Raw genomic sequence first — 26,047 nt, forward strand, 5'->3', positions numbered from 1 at the left:
TCGAATACCTCAGCGGGAGACACGAATATGAAATGAGGCGGGAAACAGGGACAGGACCGGATGGCATCTGCAGCGCGGTGTCACCCCGTTCCTGGCAAGGCACCGCCTTCTCCGCCCGCGTCATCCTCTCACCTCCACTCCGCACCTGGAGACTGCCAGCTTCATACTTCCCACCCTCACATCGCATGTTCGATTCAGATTGCCTCTAACATCCCCGGCGGTCCTTGCGTTTCTTCTTCGATCGCCGGCACTGCGCCTCCCCCAGACAGGGTACCTCGGCCCCTGCTCAACATGCGGTCGACATCCGCATTCCTGCTGTCGGTCGCCGTTCTGGTCTCCCAAGCGATCCCATCATCTGCATGGACCGAGTTGTCAGACGAGTTCGCCGAACTGAACCTTCTCAGCCAGTCTTATTCGCTCCTCGATGACCGCCCCCCGAACTGTCCACCGTGTTTCAACTGTCAGCTCGACTCCTACAACTGCACTCACTTTGCAGCCTGCAACAAATTCAATGGCAAATGCTCCTGTCCCGCTGGCTACGGGGGAGATGATTGCTCGGTACCAGTGTGCGGCTCGCTGCCCGATGGCGAGAATCGTCCACCGCGCGAAGGCGATTCCTGCAGCTGTACGGATGGCTGGGGCGGTATTAACTGCAACGTGTGTCAAACTGACCGTGCCTGCGACGCGATGATGCCTGAGGGTCAAGATGGAGTTTGCTATAGACAAGGTGTGACGGTCAAGGAGAACTTCCAGATGTGCGACGTCACCAATCGGAAGATCGTGGACCAGCTGGATGGTCGGAAGCCCCAGGTGACCTTTTCCTGCACTGCCGAAGACCAGACATGCAACTTTCAGTTCTGGGTGGGCCAGAAAGAGTCATTCTACTGTGGCCTCGACACCTGCGAATGGGGTATGGAGACCGAAGTCGACTCGAACACGACCAACTATAGATGCGAGAATGTTCAGTGTCAGTGTATTCCCCGGCCGCTTTCTCTGCGGCGAAAACGGATCGATAAATCTTGATGACTTCCTCGATCAAGTCATCAAGGGCCCTGCTACCTTCTCCAGCAAGTCCACGGCCGAAGGCAGCACGAGCGTCTTTTCCGAGCCTGAGATGAACAATCTGATCAGTGCTGTCTTCGGTGATCCCAGTATCTTCCTGAGGTGCGATTCTGGAGAGTGTCTCTACAAGACCGATATCCCCGGCTATGAGCGTCCTATAAAGAAGATCAACACCCCGCTCATTGCAGGTGTGATTGCCGGATGTGCGCTTTTCGTTGTCGCGGTGATCTTGATTGTCTGGTACCTGTCTCGTCGCGCCGCGCACCGGGGCTATCAGCGCCTGTCGATGTCGGATGACTCTGACGACGACACGGCGAAGCTGCTGGCAGAGCACCAACCCGCAGCACTGTATTGGAATGACGTCTCATATTATCTGAATGGGAAGGAAATTCTCTCTGGTATCCAGGGTGCATCAACTCCCGGCCAGATTACCGCTATCATGGGTGCATCGGGAGCCGGAAAGACGACTTTCTTGGATATCCTCGCACGCAAGAATAAGCGGGGTACGGTTAACGGCCATTTCTATGTCAACGGCAAGCGGATCAGCGACAGTGACTTCAAGAACATGGTCGGCTTCGTTGATCAGGAAGACACCATGCTCTCGACATTGACTGTCCATGAGACTATTTTGACAAGTGCCCTTCTCCGTCTACCGCGGGACATGAGCCGAGTGGCTAAGGAACAGAGGGTCTTGGAAGTTGAGAAACAACTAGGAATTTATCACATCAAGGATCAACTAATTGGCTCGGAAGAAGGCAAGGGTCGTGGTATTTCTGGTGGCGAGAAGCGCCGGGTCGGAATTGCGTGTGAATTGGTTACCAGTCCCAGCATTCTTTTCCTGGACGAACCCACGAGTGGATTGGTATGCCCTTAGTTTCCTCACATGGAGCTCTCAAGCTAACAGGGAAATGTTGTAGGATGCGTTCAACGCTTTCAACGTTGTTGAGTGCTTGGTTACCCTGGCCAGGACGTACAACCGCACGGTCATTTTCACCATCCACCAGCCGCGCTCCAACATCGTTGCTCTCTTTGACCGACTTGTTCTTCTTGCGAATGGCCACACCGTGTATTCCGGTCCCTTCTCCACGTGTCAGACATACTTTGACCGTCTTGGATACTCGTGCCCACCGGGTTTCAACATTGCGGATTATCTAGTGGACCTAACCATGCATGCCAGCGCTGCACGCTCATACACCGATGAAGTAGTGTCGCCTGTCGACGGGCGTCCCCCGAAGACCGCTTCTAGCAGCCTGAGGGCTGTCAAGTCTGTTGCCAGCGCTTCGAACGTCAGCATTGAGGACAACTCTAGTAGTGCGGCGGAGCAAACCCGGAGACCACATAACAAACGACGCGTGTCTTTGAAGCAGCAACAGGATCGTCAATTATATTCACGACGAAAGGAGCAGGAACCCCCGGCTACTCCCAAGACGGACGAGGAGGATGCTACGCTTGATGCGGCTGAGAACAACCAACAATGGCTGCGTCTGTCCCGACAACAGGGTAACGTTCCGCCCCAGATCCTTGACGATCCGGATCAGTTGCCGCCACCGGCGCCAGGCCAAACCGATCTCGATCTGCTTGTTGCTAACTACGTCGGTTCGGATGTTTCCGGCTCGGTTCATGACGAGATTGCGGCAGCTGTTCAGTCTGCACAAGCTGCAAATGGCGCTCCGAACTCCCACCTCTCTGGCCCAGCGGCACAGCCTAAGAGCTTTGCTCGGGTCAGCCTCGCTCGACAGTTCATTATTCTGTCGCAGCGCACCTGGCGTAACCTCTACCGCAACCCGATGCTAATGCTTACCCATTACGCCATCTCTATCCTCCTTGCTGTCCTTTCTGGGTACCTCTTCTACGGTTTGACCGACGATATCAAGGGCTTCCAGAACCGCCTCGGCCTCTTTTTCTTTATCCTCGCCTTGTTCGGATTCAGTACTCTGACTAGTCTCAATGTCTTCTCCTCGGAGCGGCTCTTGTTTGTCCGCGAGCGTGCGAATGGCTATTACCACCCGGTCACTTATTTTGCCGCCAAGGTGATTTTCGATATCGTGCCTCTGCGACTCATTCCGCCGATGATCATGGGAATCATTGTCTACCCTATGACTGGGTTGATTCCTGCGTGGGATGAATTTTTGCGGTTCATGCTCGTGTTGGTTCTTTTCAACCTTGCCGCTGCCAACATTTGTCTCTTCATTGGCATTGTGATCCGGGACGGCGGTGTCGCCAACCTGATCGGTAGTCTGGTGATGCTCTTTAGCTTGCTTTTTGCCGGTCTCCTGCTGAACCATGATGCGATCCCCGAGTCGGCCTTGTGGCTGCAAAGTGTAAGTTGAACCATCTATGCCCTAGGTGATATCTAACTAACCATCGGTCCAGCTATCCATCTTCCACTATGGTTTCGAAGCCCTGATCGTCAACGAAGTCACTTTCCTCACCCTGATTGACCATAAGTATGGCTTGGATATCGAGGTACCGGGCGCGTCCATCTTGAGTGCATTCGGATTCAATACGCTTGCTTACTGGCAAGATGTCATTGGGCTTGCAGTCATCTCCGGCGCATTTATAATCATTGCGTACGGAGCGATGCATTTCCTACTTGTCGAGAAGCGATAAGTCCCCTTTCACTGCACATTGGGACTGGAGAGCAAATGTGTCTTCCAGTACCCTGCATCTGCATCATCTACTGGACTTGATTTGGTTCTCAGGAGTTATATTCAATTTGTTACCATGGGAATGTTGCTTAGAGCATCCAAATGGGCTGTCTTGTATGAGAGCCTGTGATATTGAGGTCAACACCTCATTCTCCTGCACCCCATGTCTGTATATAGACCGTGCTCTGTAATTTATCCATTTTTATGACCTGGCTCTCTACCGTTCCTTCTGTATACATCTACCTGGTCATCGAGCGTGGCCAGTATAGGCCGAAGCATCCATCCGCTGCGCGCGGAGGCACGTGTGCGACGTCATCGTGGCTCATCTGCGCTCCGCTGTACAGCTTCTTCTCCTTTCTCAGCGACGAATCTCGAGCCCTCTAGTCCGACGAAGCTGTTCCCTCGACTTTTGATTTATTTTCTTGTTCTGCATCTGGTCCGCGTCTTCTCTGTACGAGCGCCTCCCCCAGCCCCTCCGGTTGCATGGATGCGCTAACGGCCGCAGTTGCCCACCGCCGACCCATTCTCGCTAATCCAAACATCCTCGCCCGATCGACCTCCTCGCTTTCGATCTTCCTGTTCTTCTCGTCTCCACCTCTGACTTGCGCATACGCAGGTCCTGACTTGTGAGTGACATCCCGCCTCCCCTGTCTGCGCTGTGCGCTTTTGGCTCTGCGCGATTCCTCCGTCTTCCTTGGGCTCGGACCCCACAAAACCCATCTCCAATTCCGGCTCTGTGATCCGCACTGCTCGCCCCGACCTCGCATCTACACACCACACCTCGTCATCACCCTGCTCACTCCCGAGGGAAAAGCCTCTTCTCACAGGTCATTGGAACTTCCCCTTCTCTTGAGCATTTGATCTTGTGCCCATCATGTCCGGCGAAGCATGGCTCTACCTGTTGTCCGTGTTGATCAATGCGGTCAACCTGTTCCTCCAGGTCTTCTTCACCATCATGTACAGTGATCTTGAGTGGTAAGTCTTTCTTTTGTCGATCCGTTAGTTGGGTCCTTTGAATTGTTTCTATTCTGGGCGGAGCTGACCAGCGCTTTTTTCCGCGCTGCGCAGTGACTACATCAACCCGATCGATCTGTGCAACCGCCTCAACGCCTACATCATTCCCGAAGCCGCTGTCCACGCCTTCCTGACCTTCCTCTTCGTCATCAATGGCTACTGGCTTGCCATCCTCTTGAACCTGCCTCTCCTGGCGTTCAATGCGAAGAAGTAAGTGCCAACGAACCTCCCCTCCCCCCGAGCTTCGCTTTCCCTATATGTGCGGTGGGAATGCTAATCCGTGATTTTTGGGGGCTACAGGATCTACGAAAACCAACACCTGCTGGATGCCACCGAGATTTTCCGCAAGCTGAACGTGCACAAAAAGGCGAGTCTCTTCCTTTTCCGTATTCTGCCATCAAAGCTGAAGCTGACGTCGGGGTCGTATTATAGGAGTCATTCATCAAGCTGGGCTTCCACCTCCTGATGTTCTTCTTCTACCTCTACAGCATGATCGTCGCTCTGATCCGCGACGAGGGCCATTGACTTCGCGACAAGACAGAACATGCAATGCGCCATGGTCGTCCCAACTAGCTCAAGAGACTGTTTGCCGACCACGTATTACCCCCCGCATTTGCATCGGGATTTCCGAGCCAGTGTTCACGTCCTTGCGCATTGCCTGTTGGTTAAGATGCCGCTCGTCGTGTACGCAACCCCGTGTCTTATAATTCGGTATACTCCTGCCGCTTGGGTTGCTTGGGCGGGATGAACTAATGCCTTACGTGTGCAAACTTTTTTTTTTTCAATCTTGAGATAGAGAGTCGGATATGTGCTGTGTTGATGAGTAATAGAGATGATCTTTCGAAGGTATCTCTGTGGAGGTGTGTGGTGTTTGCTAGCATCGGGCGAAATCGTCTGAAGAGGCCCATGTCCTCTCTTCGGACGTCTCGTTCCTTGATGTGATATTTTTGTTATTTTATTGTTCCCTTCTTGCTCTTTCTGTATTGATTCTGCCATGTCTTTCGGCCTGTGAGCTGTATATACCTCCCAAGCGGTCTGGCAATGAAGAGCGTACGATACCCAGTTTCGTCCTTATATTTCTACAGAATAAATAGTTGAGACAGATCCGCATGGGACTAGGGGGTATTCATAGCCATGGCCAATTGAATGTGTCGTAATTAAGTGTATTCGCGAATGATGATGTCTCTCGTACTCGAATCTGCGCGTTGCGGCCTTCACTCCGCGCCGCTCCCGACCCCCGTAAAATTCCACCGCCAACCACCTCCGCCCAACCCATTCTGTCGCATTCGCGGTGGGAGCTTATTTGACTGCATTCCACTCCCCGTCATATTCACAATGGCCTCATTACTAGGTGCTGGCTATGATTCAAGCGATGATGATGCCGCCACTGTCCCCAACTCATCAGCACCGACCGCAACCAAGGTCGTTGCTGCACCAGAAGTGAATACAGAGGTTTGGTCCCCTGCGCCCTCGCTCCAACTCCCCAGACACAGTGTTTTCGGGATTTTACTTCCTGGATAGATAAAACTAACGACTCTACAGGACCAGGCGCATATGCAAATGACCCTCGCCAACACCTCGTCGCAAGCACTTACCTACAACGCCACCTACGATGATCTGATGCGGCCGGCCCAAGGCCCGGCAAACCCTTTCAAACCCGCAGGTCCAGGAAACGGAGTCAAGCGCAAGAATGTGCCGGCCGGGTTCGCCGAGGAAGCGGCTATTAGCGAGTCGACCTTTGCGGCGCAACATCGCACGTTCCAGAGCTTGGGCTATACGCGCAACCCAACACTGCCGCAGCAGTTCGTTGGCGACATGGACAAGGCGGCACAGTTCGGCGGTCGTGATGTTGTGCAAATGAAACCCACCAAGGAGGCGTCGGCAGCATGGCGTTCAAAGCGGCAAAAGAAGGGCGACTCGAGCATCGTTGAGGGCGACGGTGCGTACCTGGGTCCCTGGGCGAAATACCAAAATGATCAGCAATATGATCAATTTGAGGTTGCCGAGGGCGAAGAGCATGAGCTGGCCAGTGATGAGGAGTACGTCGATGAGGATGAGGCTTTGGCCCCGACGGCGCCTATGCCGGCCATGAGCAAGGCGGCCACAGACTACCAGGGCGACTCGTCCAAGACGGAAACCACCGAGTTCCACGGCTCAGAGCAATTCGACTACCAGGGCCGCACATATATGCACGTGCCCCAGGATCTGGATGTCGACCTGCGGAAGGAGGTTGGCAGCATCAAGAACTACGTGCCCAAGAGGCTCGTGCATACCTGGAAGTCGCATACCAAACCCATCACCTCCCTCCGATTCTTCCCCGGCTCGGGCCACTTGTTGCTGTCATCAGCCGCGGATGGAATGGCCAAGATCTGGGACGTCTACCACTCACGCGAGCTCCTGCGCACTTTCTCGGGCCACTCCAAGGCCATCACCGACACAGATTTCCACCCGACCGGAACCACATTCCTTACCGGGTCGTATGACCGTCAGATCAAGCTCTGGGATACTGAATACGGTAAATGTACTGGCCGTTTCTCGACGGGCAAGACACCACACGTTGTGCGGTTCAACCCGGGTGCTGAGCACTCGCACGAGTTTCTGGCCGGTATGTCCGACAAGAAGATCGTGCAGTTCGACACCCGCTCCGGTGAGCTGGTCCAGGAATACGACCACCACCTGGCGGCCATTAACACCATCACCTTTGTTGACGACAACCGCCGCTTCATTACCACCTCCGATGACAAGTCTTTACGTGCATGGGAATACGGCATCCCCGTGCCGATCAAGTTCATCGCTGAACCGTACATGTTCGCCCTCACCCGCGCCACACCCCATCCCAACGGCAAGTATGTTGCCTTCCAATCAGGCGACAACCAAATCGTCGTCTACGGTGCGACGGATAAATTCCGACAGAACCGCAAAAAGAGCTTCCGCGGCCACAACAATGCCGGATACGGTATTGACATTAAGGTCTCCCCCGACGGCCAGTTTCTTGTTTCGGGTGACAGCGGCGGCTTTGTTTGTTTCTGGGATTGGAAGACCGGGAAAATGTACCATAAGATTCTTGCTGGTGGCAAGGAAGGCGGTGCCATCACCTGTTTGGACTGGCATCCGCAAGAAACGAGCAAGGTGGTTACTGGTGGTTTGGAGGGCGTTATTAAGTACTGGGATTAAGGATCTTGCATCTAGGGTTCGGGGATGTTTATACCAGTCTTTCTTTTGCCGGCGTTGAATAATGAACGAGCTGTGTTTCGCTGTGCATCGGTCTCTGTCGTGCTAAGCTTGCCAAAAACGAAGATTTATTCCATCAAGTTATTTCGTCGCACTATTTGCTTGTGCGTCTCGGCCGACTACCTAGATAGGTACCGATGTCAGGGAGGAATCCATCTTTGGTCAATCGCCGTCATTATAGACATGTATTTTGGTATATATCTCTGTGGTCTGGATGAACTTGATCGGTATTTTCAGAAGGCTCAGTGCGCCTCACAAAGCATTCATGTGAAAGGGGAGCTCATGGTGGCTCTGACCAGAGTCTTCTCCAGAGAAAATCAATTCGTAAATTGGAATGGATGTTGCAACGGGGTAAAGGCTTGCATGATGCAGCATCCTGTCTCAACAGCAGTCGTTCGGCCATTTATATATCGAAGACTGATTTAGGATGCGGCAAAAAGTAGCAGATGGTACCTATCAATAGACTGAAAGTATTCCAGATACTAGCTATCTGTCTAAATGTAAATGACATCTATTATGCCCGGATAGTCGAAGCGATTTTCGGTTTGAAACATGTAGATCGAAATCTCCCCCATCGTCTTAAACTCCCTGTCCATCTTCACTTTTTTTCAGGGTCCCGTTATTTCCGAGCAGCCCGCGAGCCGACATCCGCCAAATGTCGAAAAGAGTTCTTAAGGAAGCCCACCAGCGAGAAGGACGGCGGATACTTCCACATTAATACGGACAAAACTCCAAACCCAGTCACGAGCACTGATCCCAGACCGAGCCCAAGCACCTGGCCCTGACTCTGCACAGCGCGCACAACCTCCGAGTAGCGCTGGTTACTGAAGCTGATGCGGGCGTACTGCGTCTTCCACCCTAGGAATGGAAGTCGGCGATCAATAGTTTCTTCGGCCCATTTGCGCAGCTTGTAGAGAGGCGACTTCACGCCCCATCGCATCTCGAGGTAATTCTGCTTCGAGAGGTCGTTGATGGCGTGCGTGTCATCGCAGCGCTGGTTGGTGTAGGTTTGGAAGGCAGCTTGGCGTCTAACGCTGCGGGTGTAGACGCTGATGTCTTCGTCGTACACCCCATGTCGGTCCAGTTCCTCGAAGAGAACCCGCACGTCTTCAAGGCCGGCGTTGAGTCCTTGGCCGTAGAAGGGGAGCACAGCGTGGGCGGCGTCGCCGAGGATGGCGACGCTGGAATTGAAATGATGCGGCCTGCATTTGATGCTGATTAGGGGGAGGTGCGGGTTGGCGTTGAATTGCTCACTCAGCGCTTCTCGGTCGATCAACTCAGGACAGACACCGGGGAAGTGCAAGTCAAAAAAGGCGTGGAGGTCTTGAGGGGCGTTTGTCAGGGCTGTGTAGTGTGCCGAGGGCGCGAAGAGCGTGCAAGTGAATGACTTGTCTGCGGACGGCAGCGCGATGAACATGAACTCGCGGCCTGGCCAAATGTGCAGATGATTCGGAGAGATTCGAAAACCACCACTCTCCGTGGGAGGAATGCGAAACTCGCACCATAACGTATCGATGTACTCTTGCTGGTAATCGACGCGGGCGAACTTCATCATATGGAATCGGCTCGCAGAGTGTGCGCCATCCGCGCCGATTAGGTAGTCGAAGGACACCTCGATCTCAGGAACGCGGCCTGCAACACCCATGTCGTCGGCCTGGGGAGTTTCCCCGGGAATGCGACGCTCAAACCACGCCTTGTTCGTACGGAAATCGGCGCCCGTCAGCTTATGGTTGAAGAAGAGCTTGACGTTGGGCGCCCGTTCCAATTCATCGAGCAGCGCATTGTTCAGCGTGCTCCGATCAACAGCGTTGATCGCCTATGATAAAGTTAGCGTGTGCAACCATGGGGTCATGTCATGCATGCCGGGGAGGGAAATGCATCTTACCCGGCCGTGGACGTCATAGGCCTGTGCAGCCTCCCATAGAGACCCGCGGTCTCGGCCGTGGATCATTCGTCCATGCATAGGGATGGAGTTGCGCAGGACATTGGCGACGAGATTTGGTCGATTCGACCAGTTCATCGATGTGATCCCACGCTCGGAGAGAGCTAGGTTGATGGATTTGGTAAAGTTGAGCGGCACGGTGGCCGGGTCACGGAGATCTACGGAATGCGCGACATTATTAGCCTCTTGCTCGGTAGTTTGCGCAAGCGACAACAAAGGGCAGAGGAACGGGCAAACTGAGGCTCTTGAATGCGGCTCCGCATCGATGGCTTCGATCTGGACCGGCACAATCGAGCCCGCGGTGGTTGATGCAGGGACCTTGCGAGAAACGGGCGCGGGCTATAAATTTGACTCTTCTTGCGGGTGTCGTGGAAAATGCAGTGGCAGCCATAATGTCGCATGGCCACCTCATCTTCCATTCCCGAGTTTTGTTCTTCTCACAGAAAATCTGGGTCGCGGAAATGAGAAAAAGTTGAGATTTGCACGTACCTCCGCGCAACTCGTATACTTCGACCTCGTCGCCGCGCTGGGCCGCGTACAGCGCCGCCAGGGAGCCCACCGGTCCCGCGCCTACCACGACCACCTTCTGCTTTGAGAGCGCCGTCATGATGCCGCAGATGGAGGACTGATGGAGCAAAAAGTCAGATCGCAGACACGAACGAAAGGACTCACCGTCACGTGTTGCGACATCGGCCCTTGCCCAAACGGGAAATCTCGCAAAAGGGATCGACGCCTCAGTCATGTGATGATTCTGATGCCCCAGGCAACAGGGCACTCAGGCATCACTACATTCAGCTCAGCACTAAACCCATTTAGGAATGGTCGGCCGCGAGAGACCGCGGGGGCTTGGAATTTCTTCCCCGTTACTCTCTGCGACCTTCAATCAAGATTTCAGGTGGACTTTGTCGGGTTCTTTGCAGCCTTGAAACACCATGGCCACCGTGGCTCGGAAATGCATCGGGGTGGACTGCCCCAACGACGCAGGCACCCTCCAATGTCCAACCTGCCTTAAGCAGGGCACCGACAGTTTCTTCTGCTCGCAGGACTGTTTCAAGCGGAGCTGGGTAGGCGCTCATGAATGATTCGACAAGGGGCACGTTTTGCGCCTTGCAATGACAAGGATTGATGGCTGACTATCTCCTCTTAGGCCCAGCACAAGACCATCCATAAAAAGAGTAAACTCCTCACCAACCTCTTTCCTCCGAAGGTAGTTTCTGAACCTGATCCAGCAACCGGTCTCTACAACCCTTTCCCCTCGTTCAACTACACCGGTTCTCTGCGACCCATCTATCCGCTGTCGCCCTCGCGCACCATCCCCAAGTCCATCCCCCACCCAGACTACGCACGTGATGGGATTCCTCGTTCCGAGCAGCGCCTATTTGGTCAACATAGCATCAAGATTTTGAATAAAGCAGAGCAGGAGGGCATGCGCAGAGTTTGTCGCCTTGCTCGTGAGGTTTTGGACATTGCTGCTCGAGCGCTGAAGCCTGGGGTGACAACCGATCATATCGACGAGGTGGTCCACAAGGCCTGTGTCGAGCGTGAGGTACGTGTCATTCTGGACCTGGGACTACGAAATAGGTGGAATCACTGACTTTCAATTGTGTCTCAGTCTTACCCCTCGCCGCTCAATTATATGCACTTTCCCAAGTCTGTCTGTACCTCCATCAACGAGACCATCTGCCACGGAATTCCCGACCAGCGGCCTCTGGAGGATGGCGACATTATCAACATCGATGTCACCTTGTACCACAAGGGCTTCCACGGTGATATCAACGAGACCTATTATGTTGGAGACAAGGCTCTCGCGAACCCCGACGCCGTTCGTGTCGTGGAAACCTCTCGCGAATGTCTAGAAAAGTCCATTGAGCTTGTCAAGCCGGGTATGCTGTTCCGGGATCCTGGCAATGTGATCGAGAAGCACGCCAAGTCTCGTAACTGCAGTGTCGTCAAGACCTACTGTGGCCACGGTATCAACCAACTTTTCCACTGCGCTCCAAACGTTCCTCATTACGGCAAGAACAAGGCTGTTGGAACTGCCAAGCCAGGAATGTGCTTCACGATTGAGCCTATGATCAACATTGGGACACATCGAGATCGCACATGGCCTGATGACTGGACGAGCACCACTGCCGACGGGTCTTTGTCTGCCCAGTTCGAGCACACGATGCTGGTCACAGAGGACGGAGTAGAGGTCCTCACAGCCCGCCTGCCAGACTCCCCAGGCGGACCGGTTCCAATGCCTGTGGCGGAGAAGCAGGAGAATGGGAATCAAGTATAGTGGCGCCTTTGCATCTATGTTCAAATGACCTGACCCGCAATTTACGACTGTCAATGTCTCCACGTCAAGAGTGTTGATCTTTCATCTAGATCCCAGTGCCTCCTAGCCACCATTCAGCTCCCTCAATATCCTATCATCACGTAGTTGATGATCTATCATTGCCATCTATACCAATCCCCGTACGATCACCAGTATCCAGCCCCACATATGATGCTTACGCACAGATGGCGCCGATAAGCTTCTAACATCCAGCCGACTTGGCTCTAATGGAAAGTGCTACTCCTTGTGTAGCCCAAAGTCTCCTATCACCTTTTGCCCGTGTCAAGACGATCCATTGACCAGCTATATAAATAGACCCAGCACCTTGCCTGGGCACGCTGTGACGGAGCCCCACGAACTCGACTTCCGCACTGCCCCATCATCAAAGCCCCACATCGTCCCACTTGTCCACTGCATTCACCCTGCTTAGCTGCTTTCTCTTCTTTTCGACCTTCATCCCGGATTTAACTATTGCAGGTGAGGCTAACAAGAATAAGCTCCACTCTCTAATTGAAACCAATTTGTCTCAGACACACAGGAAACCCAAGACACAATGGCCACAAAGCTCCATAGTGCGCCGCCCTTCCGGGCCGAGCATATGGGGTCGCTCCTGCGACCTGACGACCTGCTGGACGTGCGGGCAAAGATTCGGAATACTGGTATCTCCGAAGAGGAAGCTGGTCTGCCCGCCCTGGAGAAAGAGGCTGTCGCCGATGTCGTGAAGCTGCAGCGGGATCTAGGGTTGAAGGCTGTCTCGTCGGGCGAGTACAACCGCACTCGCTTCTGGGGTCTGATGTGGGATGAGTTCGAGGGTAGGGCATCTATTATCTCACGAAGCCGGTGCCAATTGAAGACCATGGCTCATTGAGTATCAGGAACCATCCGTCTGCAGGATGCCGAGGCCTCGATGTTCAGATTGTACCACCCCGATGTCGTCAGCCTGATCGAAAAGGACCGCAAGGTCATGCCCGGAGACTCCGTTATTGCCGGCTCGAAGCTCACCTGGAGCCCCGCCAAGTCGGTCTCCAACCTGCACGAGCTGAAGCTGGTGCAGGCTGCCACTCCCCAGAGTGAGTGGGGCAACATCAAGCTGACCATGATCACCCCCGCGTGGTTCCACATGCGCTACAAGCAAGGCAAGGCGTACACACCGGAGGCCTACTCCAACGATACCGAGTACTTCCAGGGAGTTGCAAAGGTATACCAGGCTGAGCTGGACGCACTTTACAAGGCTGGCCTGCGCAATGTACAGTTCGACGACCCGGGCATGGCGTACTTCTGCTCCAAGGCTTTCCGTCAGGGCTGGGAGGAAGACAAGGATAACACTTGTACTGTCGACGACTTGCTTGAGGCCTACATACAGCTGTACAATGAATGTCTCAGCGAGATCCCCGCAGATATGCACACCGGCATCCACCTGTGCCGTGGCAACTTCATTGGCGGCCGCCATTTCTCCGAGGGCTCTTACGACATCATTGCCAAGAAGTTGTTCGAGACGCTCAAAGTCAACACCTTCTACCTCGAGTATGACACTGAGCGCGCCGGCGGCTTCGAGCCTCTCAAGTATCTTCCGAAGAACAAGAATGTCGTCGTAGGCGTGATCAGCACCAAACTTCGCGAGCTCGAGGACAAGGAGGCCACGAAGGAGCGCATCAACAAAGCTGCCGACTTCGTTGCTGCAGGCAGTGGCGAGACCCGCGAGGAGGCACTCAAGCGCGTCTGCATCAGTCCCCAATGCGGTTTCAGCACCCACGAGAGCGGATACCCGCTCTCCGTGGAAGACGAGAAGAACAAGCTGGGTCTTGTTCGGCAAATCGCCGATGAGATTTGGGGTGAACCGTAAGAAAAGCAGCTTCCAAATGAATTGGATCGATCGCTTTAGGTGGCTCACTGATGTGCTTGCTCTCTTGTTTCTTCTTTTTAATTCCGGAATTCAACAACAACGGAAATATTGACGATGTGATGTGAAATATGATGAGAAATGTATCTAGTTCAACAGATGCACCGACCACCATTTGAGCAACAGACGCCCCATGAATAGATTTGATACCCTCTATAAAATCGCTACACCTAGTTTACCGTATGCCCGTCTCGATCCTTCTTGTCGAGGCTAGTAATTTTGCGAGTGCGGTAACAGTATATTACGCACATGGGCGATGTCACTGCAGCTATCTGAATGGTCCATCTTAGTTCGTTACGTGGCCAATCCACCCCAGTCGAACATTTCACCTTGGATTCGAAACATTGCGATACTTGGATACCAGATAATCCAGAGATGCCATGCCAGCAAAAACGTAGAGGGCCGCTTTCGGCTTTCGGAGTACTTGCTGGCAATCTTGATCAGTTCGGGCGCTTGGATCATCCATTCTATTGCCTGTCGGACATGGAAAGTCAATATTCAAATTGTTTGCATTTTACGCCGTTTCATTCTTTCATTTAACATGTCGAAGCTCAGTGATATATCTGGTTTCACCAAGCCAGTTGGATACTCCAAACCAGGGACATGAGAGTGAAAACCACTTGACGCTACGCGCTCCGTAGCCCACGATGCAGGTAGATTTGCGAAAAATTCATTCTACCAGGATGTACTGGTAGGATGACCCAGGCAGACAGATTCGCCATTGCGTATAGTCATGCGCCAGACCCCTGCTGCGACGCAATCTGTAGAATGTTATAAACTTGCTCATAGAAACATTCAGATTGGCCAGACAACTATGCCGTCACCAATCTGGAGTGCTGGGTCTGGCTCTTGCAAGAAGGAGGGGGAGAAGGGTTCATTTTCCCCCATATTTTGCAACAACACGACCAATACCACCAAGTCCAACCTTGACCTTGCAGCCCCAGCCTGTGAAAGACCTCCTTTCTCAAAGCCAAGAACTACGCGAAGAATCTCGAACATTACTCTATGGGGCTTCTTTACTCTCTTGTAAGGCTCCCCGCCCTCTTCCCCTACAGTCTCGAACAGTTGAGACCCCCAGCAAAGCTAAGATTGTCGACCGCAATAGACTCATCTTCAAAGTCACCCAATTGGCCTGGGACAGATACGTTGTCTTCCTTCGATTCACCGAAGACTCGCTTGCTTTCCCCGATGGCCGAACCTCTCTCCTATCGCATTGAATAACTCCAGAAACAACCCAGCTAGCTTGCTACTCACACAAAAATGATGGCCGCCAAATCCCGCTAGATTCTGCACTTGCCGCTGGCTGCATCGGTATCGAGATTGGGGTACACCCATCGGGTGGTGAGCTGCTGGTGGGAACGACGCCCGACACGTTGTCGCGAGGACGAAACCTGCAGACCCTCTACCTCGACCGCCTTTTACAGATACTGCGACAGAAGAGCACAAAGCTACGCTCTATCGCTTCCGATCGGGATATTGGAGCAGAGGACCACCTGGGAGCATTTGCGAATGACCCCAGCCGCACCCTAGTGTTGTCAGTTGATTTCAAAGCTGACCTAGACCAGCTATGGGATCTCCTGGTCGCACAGCTTGGGCCGCTTCGTGAAGCCGGTCTCTTGATTTGTGCGAATGGATCGTCTGTTATCCAGGCCCCGGTCACCGTCGTTGCTACACGAAAAGCCCCGTTTCGTCGCATCCTAGAATCAAGCACACCTCTGCTTGCGCTTACATCGTCGCCTCCGTTACATCAGTCTCAATCATTCGCTTACAACAATCAAAATAGCTACTCTGCGTCGGCAGATTTCGATAACGCTATTGGTTTCCTTTCATTCAACAAATTTTCCGAACACCAGCTCTCCAGGCTGCGACTTCAGGTGCAACAATCTCACAGCCGCGGCCTCAAAATCCGATATCGGGGGACTCCGCGTTGGCCGGATGGTCCGCGTAACCAGATATGGCGGACACTTGATCGCGAGGGAGTGGACGTTATCACAGTGAAGGAGTTTGGGAGTGTGGTGCAGAGAAATTCGAGGAAGCAGCGCGGGTGGTGGTGGTATTGATATATTCCGAGAAAATTTACGCCTCTTCTTTCCCTTGCGTCCTGATGAACTCCAGTAGAGAAAGCGCTTTAAATAAAATACTCACAGACTAGTTAGGTATGAATATATGAGAAAGAATATTGATCTTAGGAATTTCTCGAGCAACACTACGCATCAGACTGGATAGAGTAGTAGGGTATGGCAATGACCTTGGTCCTACTTTTATGTAGATATAGGACGCCCCCAGATCGTGCGCAATGTGTAGCACGAGTCATTTCCCCCTCGACGCGTTGCGCTTCTGGTAAATGGAAACTCATCACGCCGAAATGTTTCAAGTCAGGGAGACAAAATACGTGACAGACTGAAGAGTCGACTTCATCTACGGGCCAGAAACGCTAGAGGCTCAATTCAAAATATCACAGAGGTCTCTCTGCCCTCGCGCAGAGTTTGAGACCAGGACAAATGTGAAAGATGACATGGAAGAAGTACATCGACCTATGCGACTACGATACCGGAGACGAGGGTGTTATTGTATGTGAACTTTCTTCCAGGGTTCCAGGGCTGTCACTGGTGATTAAAAATTGATTCCATCCAGCGGAAGGTTGGAGCCCTGAAGGCTGATATGTCAGACCCGGCAATAGCACCTGCCCAAGTAGGCAGTCTGTCCTAGTTGGTAAAATGGAGAAAGGATCCCAAGGCTATTCTATTCTACTTTTGTTCAGGCACCGTTGAAGATAAGCTCATACCCTTCTCCACCTGAGTAACTCGGTGAAATCTGGGTGGCATAATGATGGGGGCTGTGTGTGGCAATGGGGCCAGTGCTCCTATTCGGTCCTATCAAACCATCGCGCCCTGAAAATAGTCGCTCTAATCACTGGTAGAGCCCTTCCGCTATGTCAAGCTTTGCTGCCTAGGTGGGGTTTGAGATGACGATCGTCTGCAATGGCCTAGAGTCCGTACCGGATGCCTGTCACGTATTGATTCCCTGCCTTGCTGAATATATATCATACAGAGCAGATTCCAAGGGGCGATCCCCCCTGCCATTAACCCGCTACCGCAGGAACCTCTAGGCAGCACAATTCTCATGCGGATTTGAGTTTGATGGGAATACCCTGTACAGGAAACCCGAGCTATTAGGACGTTTGATATCGTATTAAGTACATCAATTTGACGCTGAGATTAGCACTGCGAATATCTCGATCAGAAAATATCAAGCTGGAGTGGAATATAAGGGTCATTGTCGCATACATGATTCATGTATAAAATATTGATAGACTTTGCTCGAGATCCTGACCTAGATCAACCTTTGCGGCAGAGCAGCATAATTTGACACTTTTCCCTGTCCTTCCATCTCAATTATATTCGTCCCAATTTGTGAGATCCGTAATGCGCTTCCAGCTGTATGGGCGAGATCTTTTGATGGTTTTACTCTAGTTATGGCTTCCCTTTCGGGAATTACAGACGTTCCAGCAAACCCAGTGGGCAAATGAGAGCGACAGTATACCCACGTGCCCGTCCATAAACTAATATAACCAATTGACGCTGTGATGGAGATGTGATGGAGTTCGATGTGGAGAGGACAATGTCGATCGTTTCAAGGGCTCGCAAGTTGACGGGTTCCAGGGTTCTGGTGTATTGAAAGCCAGTTTAGCAAATTTCAAGTGGGCCGCCCTAAGCTTTGCCAAGGATTCAAGTATGGCCGGGACGCTCTCGCTAGATGCTCTTTTCTATTTCACCGCGTGGTTTGCGTTCGCAATGAATTACGGAGTCTACATCGCACAGCTGGCCGCATTATTTTTCTTGTTCTCCCTTTTTCTAATGAAACAACACATTCATGATCTGCATCACCAGTATCATGCCCATACACGCATGGACCGCTGGCTAGACTGGCATCGGCCAGTTTTCCATCCAGTACGAGGTCACGCCGCACGAGATGAGAGCGGTACCGTCAGTATAGCACCAAAAACTGGAAATATGGGTTTGGTGGAGGAAAATCCTGCACAAGGAATCCTGTTGTGGTACCAGTTCGAAGCAAGAAGGTCTGATACCATATCGAGCCTTCCACTTCTGAGAACCACGGAATTTTCTAACCTCACTTTTTGTGTAGATAGGAGCACTTGCTAGCCATATATATATTTTGAGTATGAATTCAATGGTCTCTTGGATCCTGGTCACTTAGTGCAACGAAACAACAGTCGATGAGTTCCACACTCAGTTCTTGGAAAGGTCGATATTCGCACAAGTGATGACCATGTGGCCAGTAATTTCAAACGAATTCTTGCATAGTGAGATGAAATAGTGGAACGTACCCTAATTTCAGCAGTGAATGCGAATTTCTGTACTCAATATCTACCATGTTGCCAGAGCCACGCACCCATGAGGCTACACTAAGAATGTCATTTTCCAGCAATGGCAAAGGCCGTCTGCTAGTTTAACACGTAGGTATGAGGTCTATGACAGATACGCTCGGGTATTAACTAGATTGACGATCCTGCTAGATAACGAAGCCTGCGACCTATCAATTTTTCCAGGCGCCAAGCTTCTGACAATACTCTCGTATTATCCACTACGCAGAAGGGGATCCAGGGGCAACCTGTCAACCCGTATTCGGTACCGGCTGGGTGAGTTTCACATTTCAATACCATTCCACGGTCACTCTATTTTGTTTCGCTATCGTTGCTACCTAGGTATTTGTGGCCAGTGGCTTAGATCAGGGCTGAATCCCATGAAAGACGTGCTATGGAGAAGTAATTCCAGTTGTTGTCAACTTCACTCTTCGCAATTCTTTTTCTTTCCACTCGATCTTCCCTCTGTCTTCCTATCCCCCCATATAGTGCTAGAACGAGCCGCCCGTTTTGATAAGATTTGAACGAAGATGGCAAGCGTGCTTGGTAACGCCGAAAATCTTCTTTCTTCTGGCAGACAAACTTCCGTGAGGCTCGGCCTCTCGTACGTGCTGGATTGGATAGTCATTCTGTGGGTGCCAACCTTCTCTTCCGACAGTCTATTCTGCTGCTGATGTTGAACAGTGTTGTCGCTGGTGTTGGCGGTCTTCTGTACAAGATCACTGGCTTCACCCACGCATTCTCGCTCGAAGATTCCTCCATCTCCTATCCTCTTGTCTCCGATACTGTCTCGATCACCGTCGTGGGAATAGTCGCGTGCGGCGTACCGGCCGTTGTCATCTTGGTTCTTTCCCTCCTGATTCCGTCATCCACCATCCAGGCCTCCAGTCAGGACAGCCACAGAGGTACCTGGGGGTTTCGGTTATGGGAATGGCATGCAGGATGGCTGGGCCTCGCACTCAGTCTGGCAGGGGCCTTTTTCATCACGTCCGGTCTCAAGGACGTGGTGGGAAAGCCCCGTCCGGACTTTCTCGCGCGCTGCGATCCCGACCTCTCCAATGTCGCCGCCCATGTGGTCGGTGGCCTCGGTCTTCGACAGTCATCTGCGGCCATCATGGTTAGCACTGGCATCTGCCAGAACACCGACGCCAGTGTTGTGAAGAACGGGTTCGCTGCCTTTCCCTCCGGACACTCATCATTCTCATTCGCCGGCTTGCTTTACCTGTCTCTCTGGCTCAGCGCCAAGTTTGCCGTCACATTTCCCATTCCCTTCCGCGCCGCGTCGAGAAGGTCAGAGGAAGATGCACCCACGCCGTCCAGCGACAACCACGCATCCTTCCGCTCCTCGGCAGCCGCTCCGCCCCTTTACCTCCTTTTACTCGTTCTCGCCCCGATCGCCGTGGCCCTCTTCATCTGCGCGACTCGCTACGCCGACTATATGCATGCGGGATGGGACATTATGGGTGGCAGCGTCATTGGTAGCTTCTTCGCTTGGCTTGGGTTCGGTTGGTATCATATTTCTCCCCGGGATGGGCAGTCTTGTGGGTCGCCCGCATGGGCATGGGCACCGAGGTCCACGCGAGGAGCCTTTGGAGTGCCATTTGGGAGCCCGAGCTTTGGAAGATATGAGGATGCCAAAAGGGAAGGCCGGACCAGCCCAAGGGGATATGTGGATCTGGAGCTTGGACGGATGAGTTGACCAGCTTGCAAGATTGTATATTATATAAACTGTCGATAGCTTGAGGATGCTGCACGAGGAACTCCAGCTTGGCAGAACTTCCCGTCCTTTCTCGAGAGTATATACAATGAGGAAGTTCCAGATGTATCCGTTGCCCGCGACCGGTAGCAGGCGATACACTACCTAGGTAGGTAGGTATTTACGAGTGCTCACTTTGAGGGGAAATGGTCCAGTTATAACGCCAGGGCCATAAAATCATTTTCGTAACATGCGTTCTGTTGAGCTCCCTCTTGAAGATTGTGAAGATGAAATTAAGTGACGTAGTGCGTGTTCGTCGCCCTAGACATCGTTTCCCTGCCAGGTGGCACCCTCAGACATCTTACACTTCTTTACTCCTAGCTAGAGCATTCCTGTGTTTCACTATCCAAGTAAGCATTGAGCCCACAACAACAAAAGTAACGGGGACTCCGTCTCAGCTCATCTGTCAGCTGACAGCGAAAGCAAGGAGGTGTTCAACTGAACTGCAGATCTCTGCTGAGTAGTCCGCCCGGATGTCGACCGGTCTCCGACATCAGGGATGCTTGTACAGCCCCCGATGTAAGCTGAGATGCGGACACCGCTTATCGCCGCTATCTCCACGCTTCCGCCGCGGGATGGCGGAGCTGCGCCTCTTGGCATTCCTCGGCCTGCCGTTTCCGGGCTTCTCGGCAGGGGCAAAGCTGACCATCCACCGGTCCGTGACGTTGATGACTCGCTCGAGAACGAAACAGAGGAAGATGACCCCGCAGTGATGTACCGCTCGCGGCGCATATAAGAAGGGCACCTCGGTTCCCGTGATGGCTTCCGCTGCGGACATCCGAGGTGGCGCCGACCGATTGTTGAGACAGTCCGACCAGTCGGTGATGAAATCGGCACTCACGTCGCGGTCGGACAACCGCACGCTGCGATTCACAGAGGACGGCACTTTCCAGATCTCCGTCTTCGAGGACCTGCATTTTGCCGAAGGTATGTCGCCAGGCGTATGTACCATCTAGCGGGATACAAGTCCTCTAACAGGATGGGCAGATGCTACGAAAGACGACAAGACAAAGGGTGTCGTAAGGAACATCCTCGCGAGGGAGCATGCGCAACTGGTTGTTCTCAATGGGGATTTGATCTCTGGCGAAGCCACACGCAGTTCCAATTCGAGCGACTATCTCGATGAGGTCGTATCGCCCTTGGTCAGTTCTGGTCAGTTATGGGCGTCGACGTATGGAAATCACGATAGCGAGGTCAACTTGGATCCCGTGAAGGATATCTACGAGCAAGAACGACAATACTCCAACAGTCTGACACAGCGCTCGGTATCTGCATCAAAAGCGGGAATCACAAATTACTACCTACCGGTGTACTCCCATGGCTCTTCTCAAGAGGATTCGCCTGCACTAGTCTTGTGGTTCTTCGATTCGAAAGGAGGACACTATGCAAAGAACCGACTGGACGATGGCCGGTCGGGGACAAGGGGGGACTGGGTTGATGAATCAGTATGGCTGGTTTTCCTCCAGTTCTGGTGAATCTTCTTGCGGCTAACCGGACCAAAGGTCATTCAATGGTTTACGGAAGCTAAAGAAAATATAACTGCTACGTACGGCCACGCCATCCCATCGCTCGCATTCTATCATATTCCCGCCCATGCCATGCTTCGATACCAACAGCAAGGCGTGGATTCACGCAGGACTCCTGGAATAAACGGTGAAGAGGTCATCTCGCAAGGGTCTGGTGATACCAAGTACAGCGGACAGGACTCTCCGTTTATGCAGGCTCTTCTGAATACTACTGGCTTGATCGCTACTTTTAGTGGCCACGATCACGACAATGACTGGTACGTATCACTCGGAAAACAATGTCCCATGCTGTCCAGATACTCAGCGCTGTAGGTGCTTCAAATGGGACGGACATCTAGTCGATCAAGACCTGACCGGGAATGGTCTTAATATGTGCTATGGGCGACATACAGGATACGGCGGGTATGGGAATGCAGCTCGTGGCTCCCGCCAAATTCGTCTCAATCAAAGTACCATGAGCGACGAAGTTCAGACCTGGGTCCGGCTGGAAGACGATGCAATTTCAGCCCCCGTCACCCTCAACGCAACGTATGGACATGATAAATATAGTCGGGTTGTTCAGAGAGGGGCGCAAGTGTCTTGGAGTCATACTGGCCGAGATCAATCAGCACTATCACTAATGGCCCACCTATGGCTCCCGGTATTGTTAATTTTATACTGGAGAGGTTAACACGAATTCCACATCGAATTGTTGCCTGACGTGACGGTGAGAGATGTACGGGGTGATGTACTTGATCGCTGAGTCACTATCTCAGTTCCTGCTTCATGCATTTTTCGAATGTTGCTTTACGTAGCTTGGAACCCTTTCGCCCCTGTATAGAACTGCAAGGAATTTCAACGTTCTCACCAGAGTTGAAAATTTCTTTATTTCCGATATTGGGGTAAGGGGCATAGAGTGGCATGGGAAGCCGTCGACAATTCAATATTCGAGTGGTAGTGCGAGTGCGCATGAGACGGCGGAGCGGTAACTAGTGACGCAAGGGAGGTAATCTTAGGATAGTTCGACTGTCATCACAACGGAGTTAACGGCGCCATGGAACAAAACGACGATGATGACCCACCGGAGAGTCATCAAGAGCCTTTATTTCCGAGCCTAGTTAGACACCCGGTTTTGGACCTTGCTTTAAATGCTCCCGCAGGTCCCCAAAACGTGAAGACACAATCCCCGAGATCGTGATTTTGCAAATATGGTCCACACTCTTCCATTCGGCAACATCCAGGTTCCTTCGCCAGGCTTCGGCGCAATGGGCCTGAGCTTCGGCTTGGGTAGCAACTTGAGTCTTGAGCAGGCCGAACCAGTGCTTCTGAAAGCGATCGAGCTAGGATGCACCTTCTGGGACACTGCGGTAAGTCGATGCTGCGGGGGAAATGCCACGATTCTGACGTGTGTGCAAGGTTGTCTACCAAGCCGGCGTGAATGAGAAGCTTCTTGGAGACTTTATCAGGAAACATAATGTCCGTGACAAAATCTTCAGTGAGTATTATTTGTTCCCGTTTCTCAACCATGGGGTTCAAACTGATGAGCTCTCCCTAGTCGCCTCGAAATGCGGTTTCGACGTCTTCTCAGGCAATGGAGGCGTCACTAACTCCGCCTCACACATCAAGGAATACATCGAGGGCACCATCGAAAGACTGGGGTTTGCGCCCGACCTCTATTACCTTCACCGGATTGACCCTAGTATGTGCTGCATTCACGTACCTGCAGTCCCCTGCTGACTTAGATAGATACCCCGCTGGAGGAGTCCATCACGGCCCTGGATGAGATTCGCAAGGCAGGCAAGACCAAGCATATTGGTCTGTCGGAGTGTTCTGCTGCGACGTTGCGAAAGGCCAATTCGAGTCAGTTCCCCTCGCCAACTCACTCTCCCCATCCGGTTCTAACGTTGAGCAGTTGCCCACATTGACGCCGTTCAAGCCGAGTACTCTGCCTTCGAAACACTACACGAGACCGACGGGTTGATCGAGACCGCCAAAGAGCTGGGTGTGGCCTACGTCGCGTACAGCCCTCTAGGACACGGCTGGCTCGTCGACAACTTCGACTTCCAGTCTCCCGATGACTTTGCGCCAGACGATTTCCGCCGCAAAGGTGAGCCTTCATAACGGAGAAGGGTGTTGCTGAGATGGAAAGTGGCTAACACATTTCCTCTACACAGCGCCCAAGTTCCAGGGTGAAAACTTCTACAAGAACCGCGCGATCGTCGAGGAGATCAAGAAGCTTGCAGCTCGCAGAGGCTGCACCATCAGCCAGATCGCCCTCGCTTGGGTCGCCGCCCAAGGCATGATCGCTATCCCAGGCACTACCAAGGCACACCGGCTGGAAGAGAACTGGGCTTCGCGGGATATCGAGTTGACGGACGAGGAGAAGAGCGAGATGCGCAAGATCATTGATGCTGCGAAGCCTCATGGAAATCGATACGCCCCGGCGCAGCAGGCGTTGGTTGGCCACTGAGACAGCGCGAGTGGAAAGCACCATCCGGAGGCAAGTCTGTGCTCAATCATAGGAAAATTTATGGCCATACTTCTGAAGTTAAGAGTAGGGTGGATCTATCTATAAACCGAAACCTGGAACCGGCCAAACTGCACGGACAAGACTGGCTACTATGACACTTCAATCACCGAGGACCCGTGGGGAATATCCAGCTGTACCAGATGGTGCATCTCCGGATATTTAGAGGCACACATGAATCTATCTCTACAGTCCTAAAACGCACTTAGCCCACGATCTCTTGGTATCTCGAGATACCCCGCCGTCTCGTTGGCGCGGATAGTCATTCGCGCTAGCCTAGATGACGCACGACAGAATGTCGATCTCTGCGGTTGCCAAGGGATAGTATCCCTGATCTTAAGTTGCTGTGATTTCCAACTTCCGAAAAACATTATCCTGCAATCGGTGCTACAAAACCAGATATCCAGCCCAGGCGCGATCGCTCAACCCTGAGATCACCGGCCTCGTTATGGGGGTGCAATATGACTATCACAAGCGTCTAGGAGTGTTTCTTCGTGCTGTCCATACGACCCAGACTTCATCTGCGTCCCAGACCAGACGAAACTATCCAGATCCCAGCCTGACATGCCGGCCGGACGATCAAAGCCCACGTCTACAAGCCACCCTAGGCACGACTCCCGAGCCCAGTCCTGATAAACTTCTACGGCAGCGGCTTCGTCCTTCGCACCTTCGGAAGCGACGATGAATATTGTCGGCTCGTCGCCGATCGCACCGATTACACGGTGATCGACATCCAGTATCGACACGCACCCGAAACCCATTCCCCGCAGCCTTTCACGATGCCGAAGACGTAGTGTGCTGGGTTCGGTCGCAGCCAGACCGATTCGATGTATCGTAACTCTTGCTCTCGGGATTCAGCGCAGGCGCAAACATCGCTCTCACAGCGTCCTCAGTCTCCTCGATGTTCGACCAAAAGGAGGCGAAGAATATCCTCCGCACTGTGATATCCGTCTACCGGCCCACCGACATGGCGCCCCCACGCCGGAGAAGCCGCAGGCTGATGCTTCCAACTTTATCATGCGAGCAATCTTCCCTCCGTTCTCGCGTTTGTGCCATAAATGCCTGGATTTGAGTCGAGTAGGTCCGCGGGATCCATTCGCGATTCAGGGAGAGAAGCTGGTGGATAAGATCAGCAAGGTGGATGGGAAGTTCGCCATCTGGCGGCGGATGGAGAAGTGTGCGCACGGATGGGACAAGGAGGCGATCAGGGGCACCTCGCAGTGTCAGGCGAGGGAGCAGGATTATGAGTTAGCCGTGTCAGTGTTGGAACGCGTCGCGGGCGAAGCCATTGAAGAGAAGAAGTCGGAGCTGTGATTCGATACCCATGAATGGATGTATGACTGTTGATTCGATTCCGTGTCACGGATATCCCGACTGTGGGTATTCTCTCACTAGTCGCATATGCCGCCAAGTAGTTTCGATATTGCTTATCGTGTTGATCCAGTTATTGTGATTGAAACATCCGATGGTGTCATCGCGTTCGTAGATTGGGGCCGGCATGGGACGTGGATTTCCCGACGCGAGTAGATAAACATCCGATTCTTGGGCCTAGCCTTTCCCCAGTATACGTAGTATGTGGGAGATCAAGCAAATGCCATAGGTTAGATGTCGCGGAATCCCGACTGTCATGCATAGCCGTAGCCTATCAGGCGTGCGCTGAGATGGTTAAACCGTTCGGGGTGAACGTGCTGGAAGGTATAATTTATGGAGACTATTGCGCAATAATGGCAACAACACCCCCTCTTCGAGATCGCAAAA

At 52.7% G+C, this 26,047-nt stretch overlaps 11 protein-coding genes across 11 annotated transcripts; 10 read left to right on the forward strand and 1 right to left on the reverse strand.

The window, feature by feature from the left end:
• Positions 1 to 291: 291 nt before the first annotated feature.
• N7459_005677 (putative ATP-dependent permease ADP1) lies at positions 292 to 3,672 on the forward strand (the record flags this gene model as incomplete). The annotated part of the gene is made up of 4 exons (XM_056944861.1): positions 292 to 910; positions 1,041 to 1,924; positions 1,980 to 3,383; positions 3,436 to 3,672. 4 exons carry the CDS (start codon positions 292 to 294, stop codon positions 3,670 to 3,672), a joined length of 3,144 nt encoding a protein of 1,047 aa, XP_056799196.1.
• Positions 3,673 to 4,584: 912 nt separating this feature from the next.
• N7459_005678 (cornichon family protein) lies at positions 4,585 to 5,249 on the forward strand (the record flags this gene model as incomplete). The annotated part of the gene is made up of 4 exons (XM_056944862.1): positions 4,585 to 4,685; positions 4,779 to 4,934; positions 5,025 to 5,091; positions 5,157 to 5,249. 4 exons carry the CDS (start codon positions 4,585 to 4,587, stop codon positions 5,247 to 5,249), a joined length of 417 nt encoding a protein of 138 aa, XP_056799197.1.
• An 810-nt stretch (positions 5,250 to 6,059) lies between these two features.
• N7459_005679 (WD40 repeat domain-containing protein) lies at positions 6,060 to 7,898 on the forward strand (the record flags this gene model as incomplete). The annotated part of the gene is made up of 2 exons (XM_056944863.1): positions 6,060 to 6,176; positions 6,267 to 7,898. 2 exons carry the CDS (start codon positions 6,060 to 6,062, stop codon positions 7,896 to 7,898), a joined length of 1,749 nt encoding a protein of 582 aa, XP_056799198.1.
• Positions 7,899 to 8,574: 676 nt separating this feature from the next.
• bna4 (kynurenine 3-monooxygenase) lies at positions 8,575 to 10,504 on the reverse strand (the record flags this gene model as incomplete). The annotated part of the gene is made up of 3 exons (XM_056944864.1): positions 8,575 to 9,771; positions 9,841 to 10,055; positions 10,387 to 10,504. 3 exons carry the CDS (start codon positions 10,502 to 10,504, stop codon positions 8,575 to 8,577), a joined length of 1,530 nt encoding a protein of 509 aa, XP_056799199.1.
• Positions 10,505 to 10,829: 325 nt separating this feature from the next.
• On the forward strand, positions 10,830 to 12,178 carry N7459_005681 (methionine aminopeptidase MAP1; the record flags this gene model as incomplete). Its single annotated transcript, XM_056944865.1, has 3 exons — positions 10,830 to 10,961; positions 11,045 to 11,443; positions 11,510 to 12,178. The coding sequence occupies 3 exons, from the start codon at positions 10,830 to 10,832 to the stop codon at positions 12,176 to 12,178; spliced, it is 1,200 nt and encodes a 399-aa protein (XP_056799200.1).
• Positions 12,179 to 12,770: 592 nt separating this feature from the next.
• N7459_005682 (cobalamin-independent methionine synthase II family protein) lies at positions 12,771 to 14,060 on the forward strand (the record flags this gene model as incomplete). Its single annotated transcript, XM_056944866.1, has 2 exons — positions 12,771 to 13,029; positions 13,093 to 14,060. 2 exons carry the CDS (start codon positions 12,771 to 12,773, stop codon positions 14,058 to 14,060), a joined length of 1,227 nt encoding a protein of 408 aa, XP_056799201.1.
• Positions 14,061 to 14,931: 871 nt separating this feature from the next.
• N7459_005683 (uncharacterized protein) lies at positions 14,932 to 16,177 on the forward strand (the record flags this gene model as incomplete). The annotated part of the gene is made up of 2 exons (XM_056944867.1): positions 14,932 to 14,989; positions 15,345 to 16,177. The coding sequence occupies 2 exons, from the start codon at positions 14,932 to 14,934 to the stop codon at positions 16,175 to 16,177; spliced, it is 891 nt and encodes a 296-aa protein (XP_056799202.1).
• Positions 16,178 to 19,031: 2,854 nt separating this feature from the next.
• N7459_005684 (diacylglycerol pyrophosphate phosphatase) lies at positions 19,032 to 20,200 on the forward strand (the record flags this gene model as incomplete). Its single annotated transcript, XM_056944868.1, has 2 exons — positions 19,032 to 19,132; positions 19,186 to 20,200. The coding sequence occupies 2 exons, from the start codon at positions 19,032 to 19,034 to the stop codon at positions 20,198 to 20,200; spliced, it is 1,116 nt and encodes a 371-aa protein (XP_056799203.1).
• Positions 20,201 to 21,015: 815 nt separating this feature from the next.
• N7459_005685 (metallophosphoesterase family protein) lies at positions 21,016 to 22,095 on the forward strand (the record flags this gene model as incomplete). Its single annotated transcript, XM_056944869.1, has 3 exons — positions 21,016 to 21,184; positions 21,236 to 21,702; positions 21,760 to 22,095. The coding sequence occupies 3 exons, from the start codon at positions 21,016 to 21,018 to the stop codon at positions 22,093 to 22,095; spliced, it is 972 nt and encodes a 323-aa protein (XP_056799204.1).
• An 875-nt stretch (positions 22,096 to 22,970) lies between these two features.
• Positions 22,971 to 24,232, forward strand: N7459_005686 (uncharacterized protein; the record flags this gene model as incomplete). The annotated part of the gene is made up of 5 exons (XM_056944870.1): positions 22,971 to 23,129; positions 23,179 to 23,461; positions 23,509 to 23,622; positions 23,675 to 23,869; positions 23,937 to 24,232. The coding sequence occupies 5 exons, from the start codon at positions 22,971 to 22,973 to the stop codon at positions 24,230 to 24,232; spliced, it is 1,047 nt and encodes a 348-aa protein (XP_056799205.1).
• An 836-nt stretch (positions 24,233 to 25,068) lies between these two features.
• Positions 25,069 to 25,603, forward strand: N7459_005687 (uncharacterized protein; the record flags this gene model as incomplete). Its single annotated transcript, XM_056944871.1, has 2 exons — positions 25,069 to 25,082; positions 25,174 to 25,603. 2 exons carry the CDS (start codon positions 25,069 to 25,071, stop codon positions 25,601 to 25,603), a joined length of 444 nt encoding a protein of 147 aa, XP_056799206.1.
• Positions 25,604 to 26,047: the final 444 nt, after the last annotated feature.

Source organism: Penicillium hispanicum, assembly GCF_028827665.1.
Source record: "Penicillium hispanicum strain IBT 35686 chromosome Unknown utg000005l_segment0_segment0, whole genome shotgun sequence".
NCBI classification, from domain to species: Eukaryota; Fungi; Ascomycota; class Eurotiomycetes; order Eurotiales; family Aspergillaceae; genus Penicillium; species Penicillium hispanicum.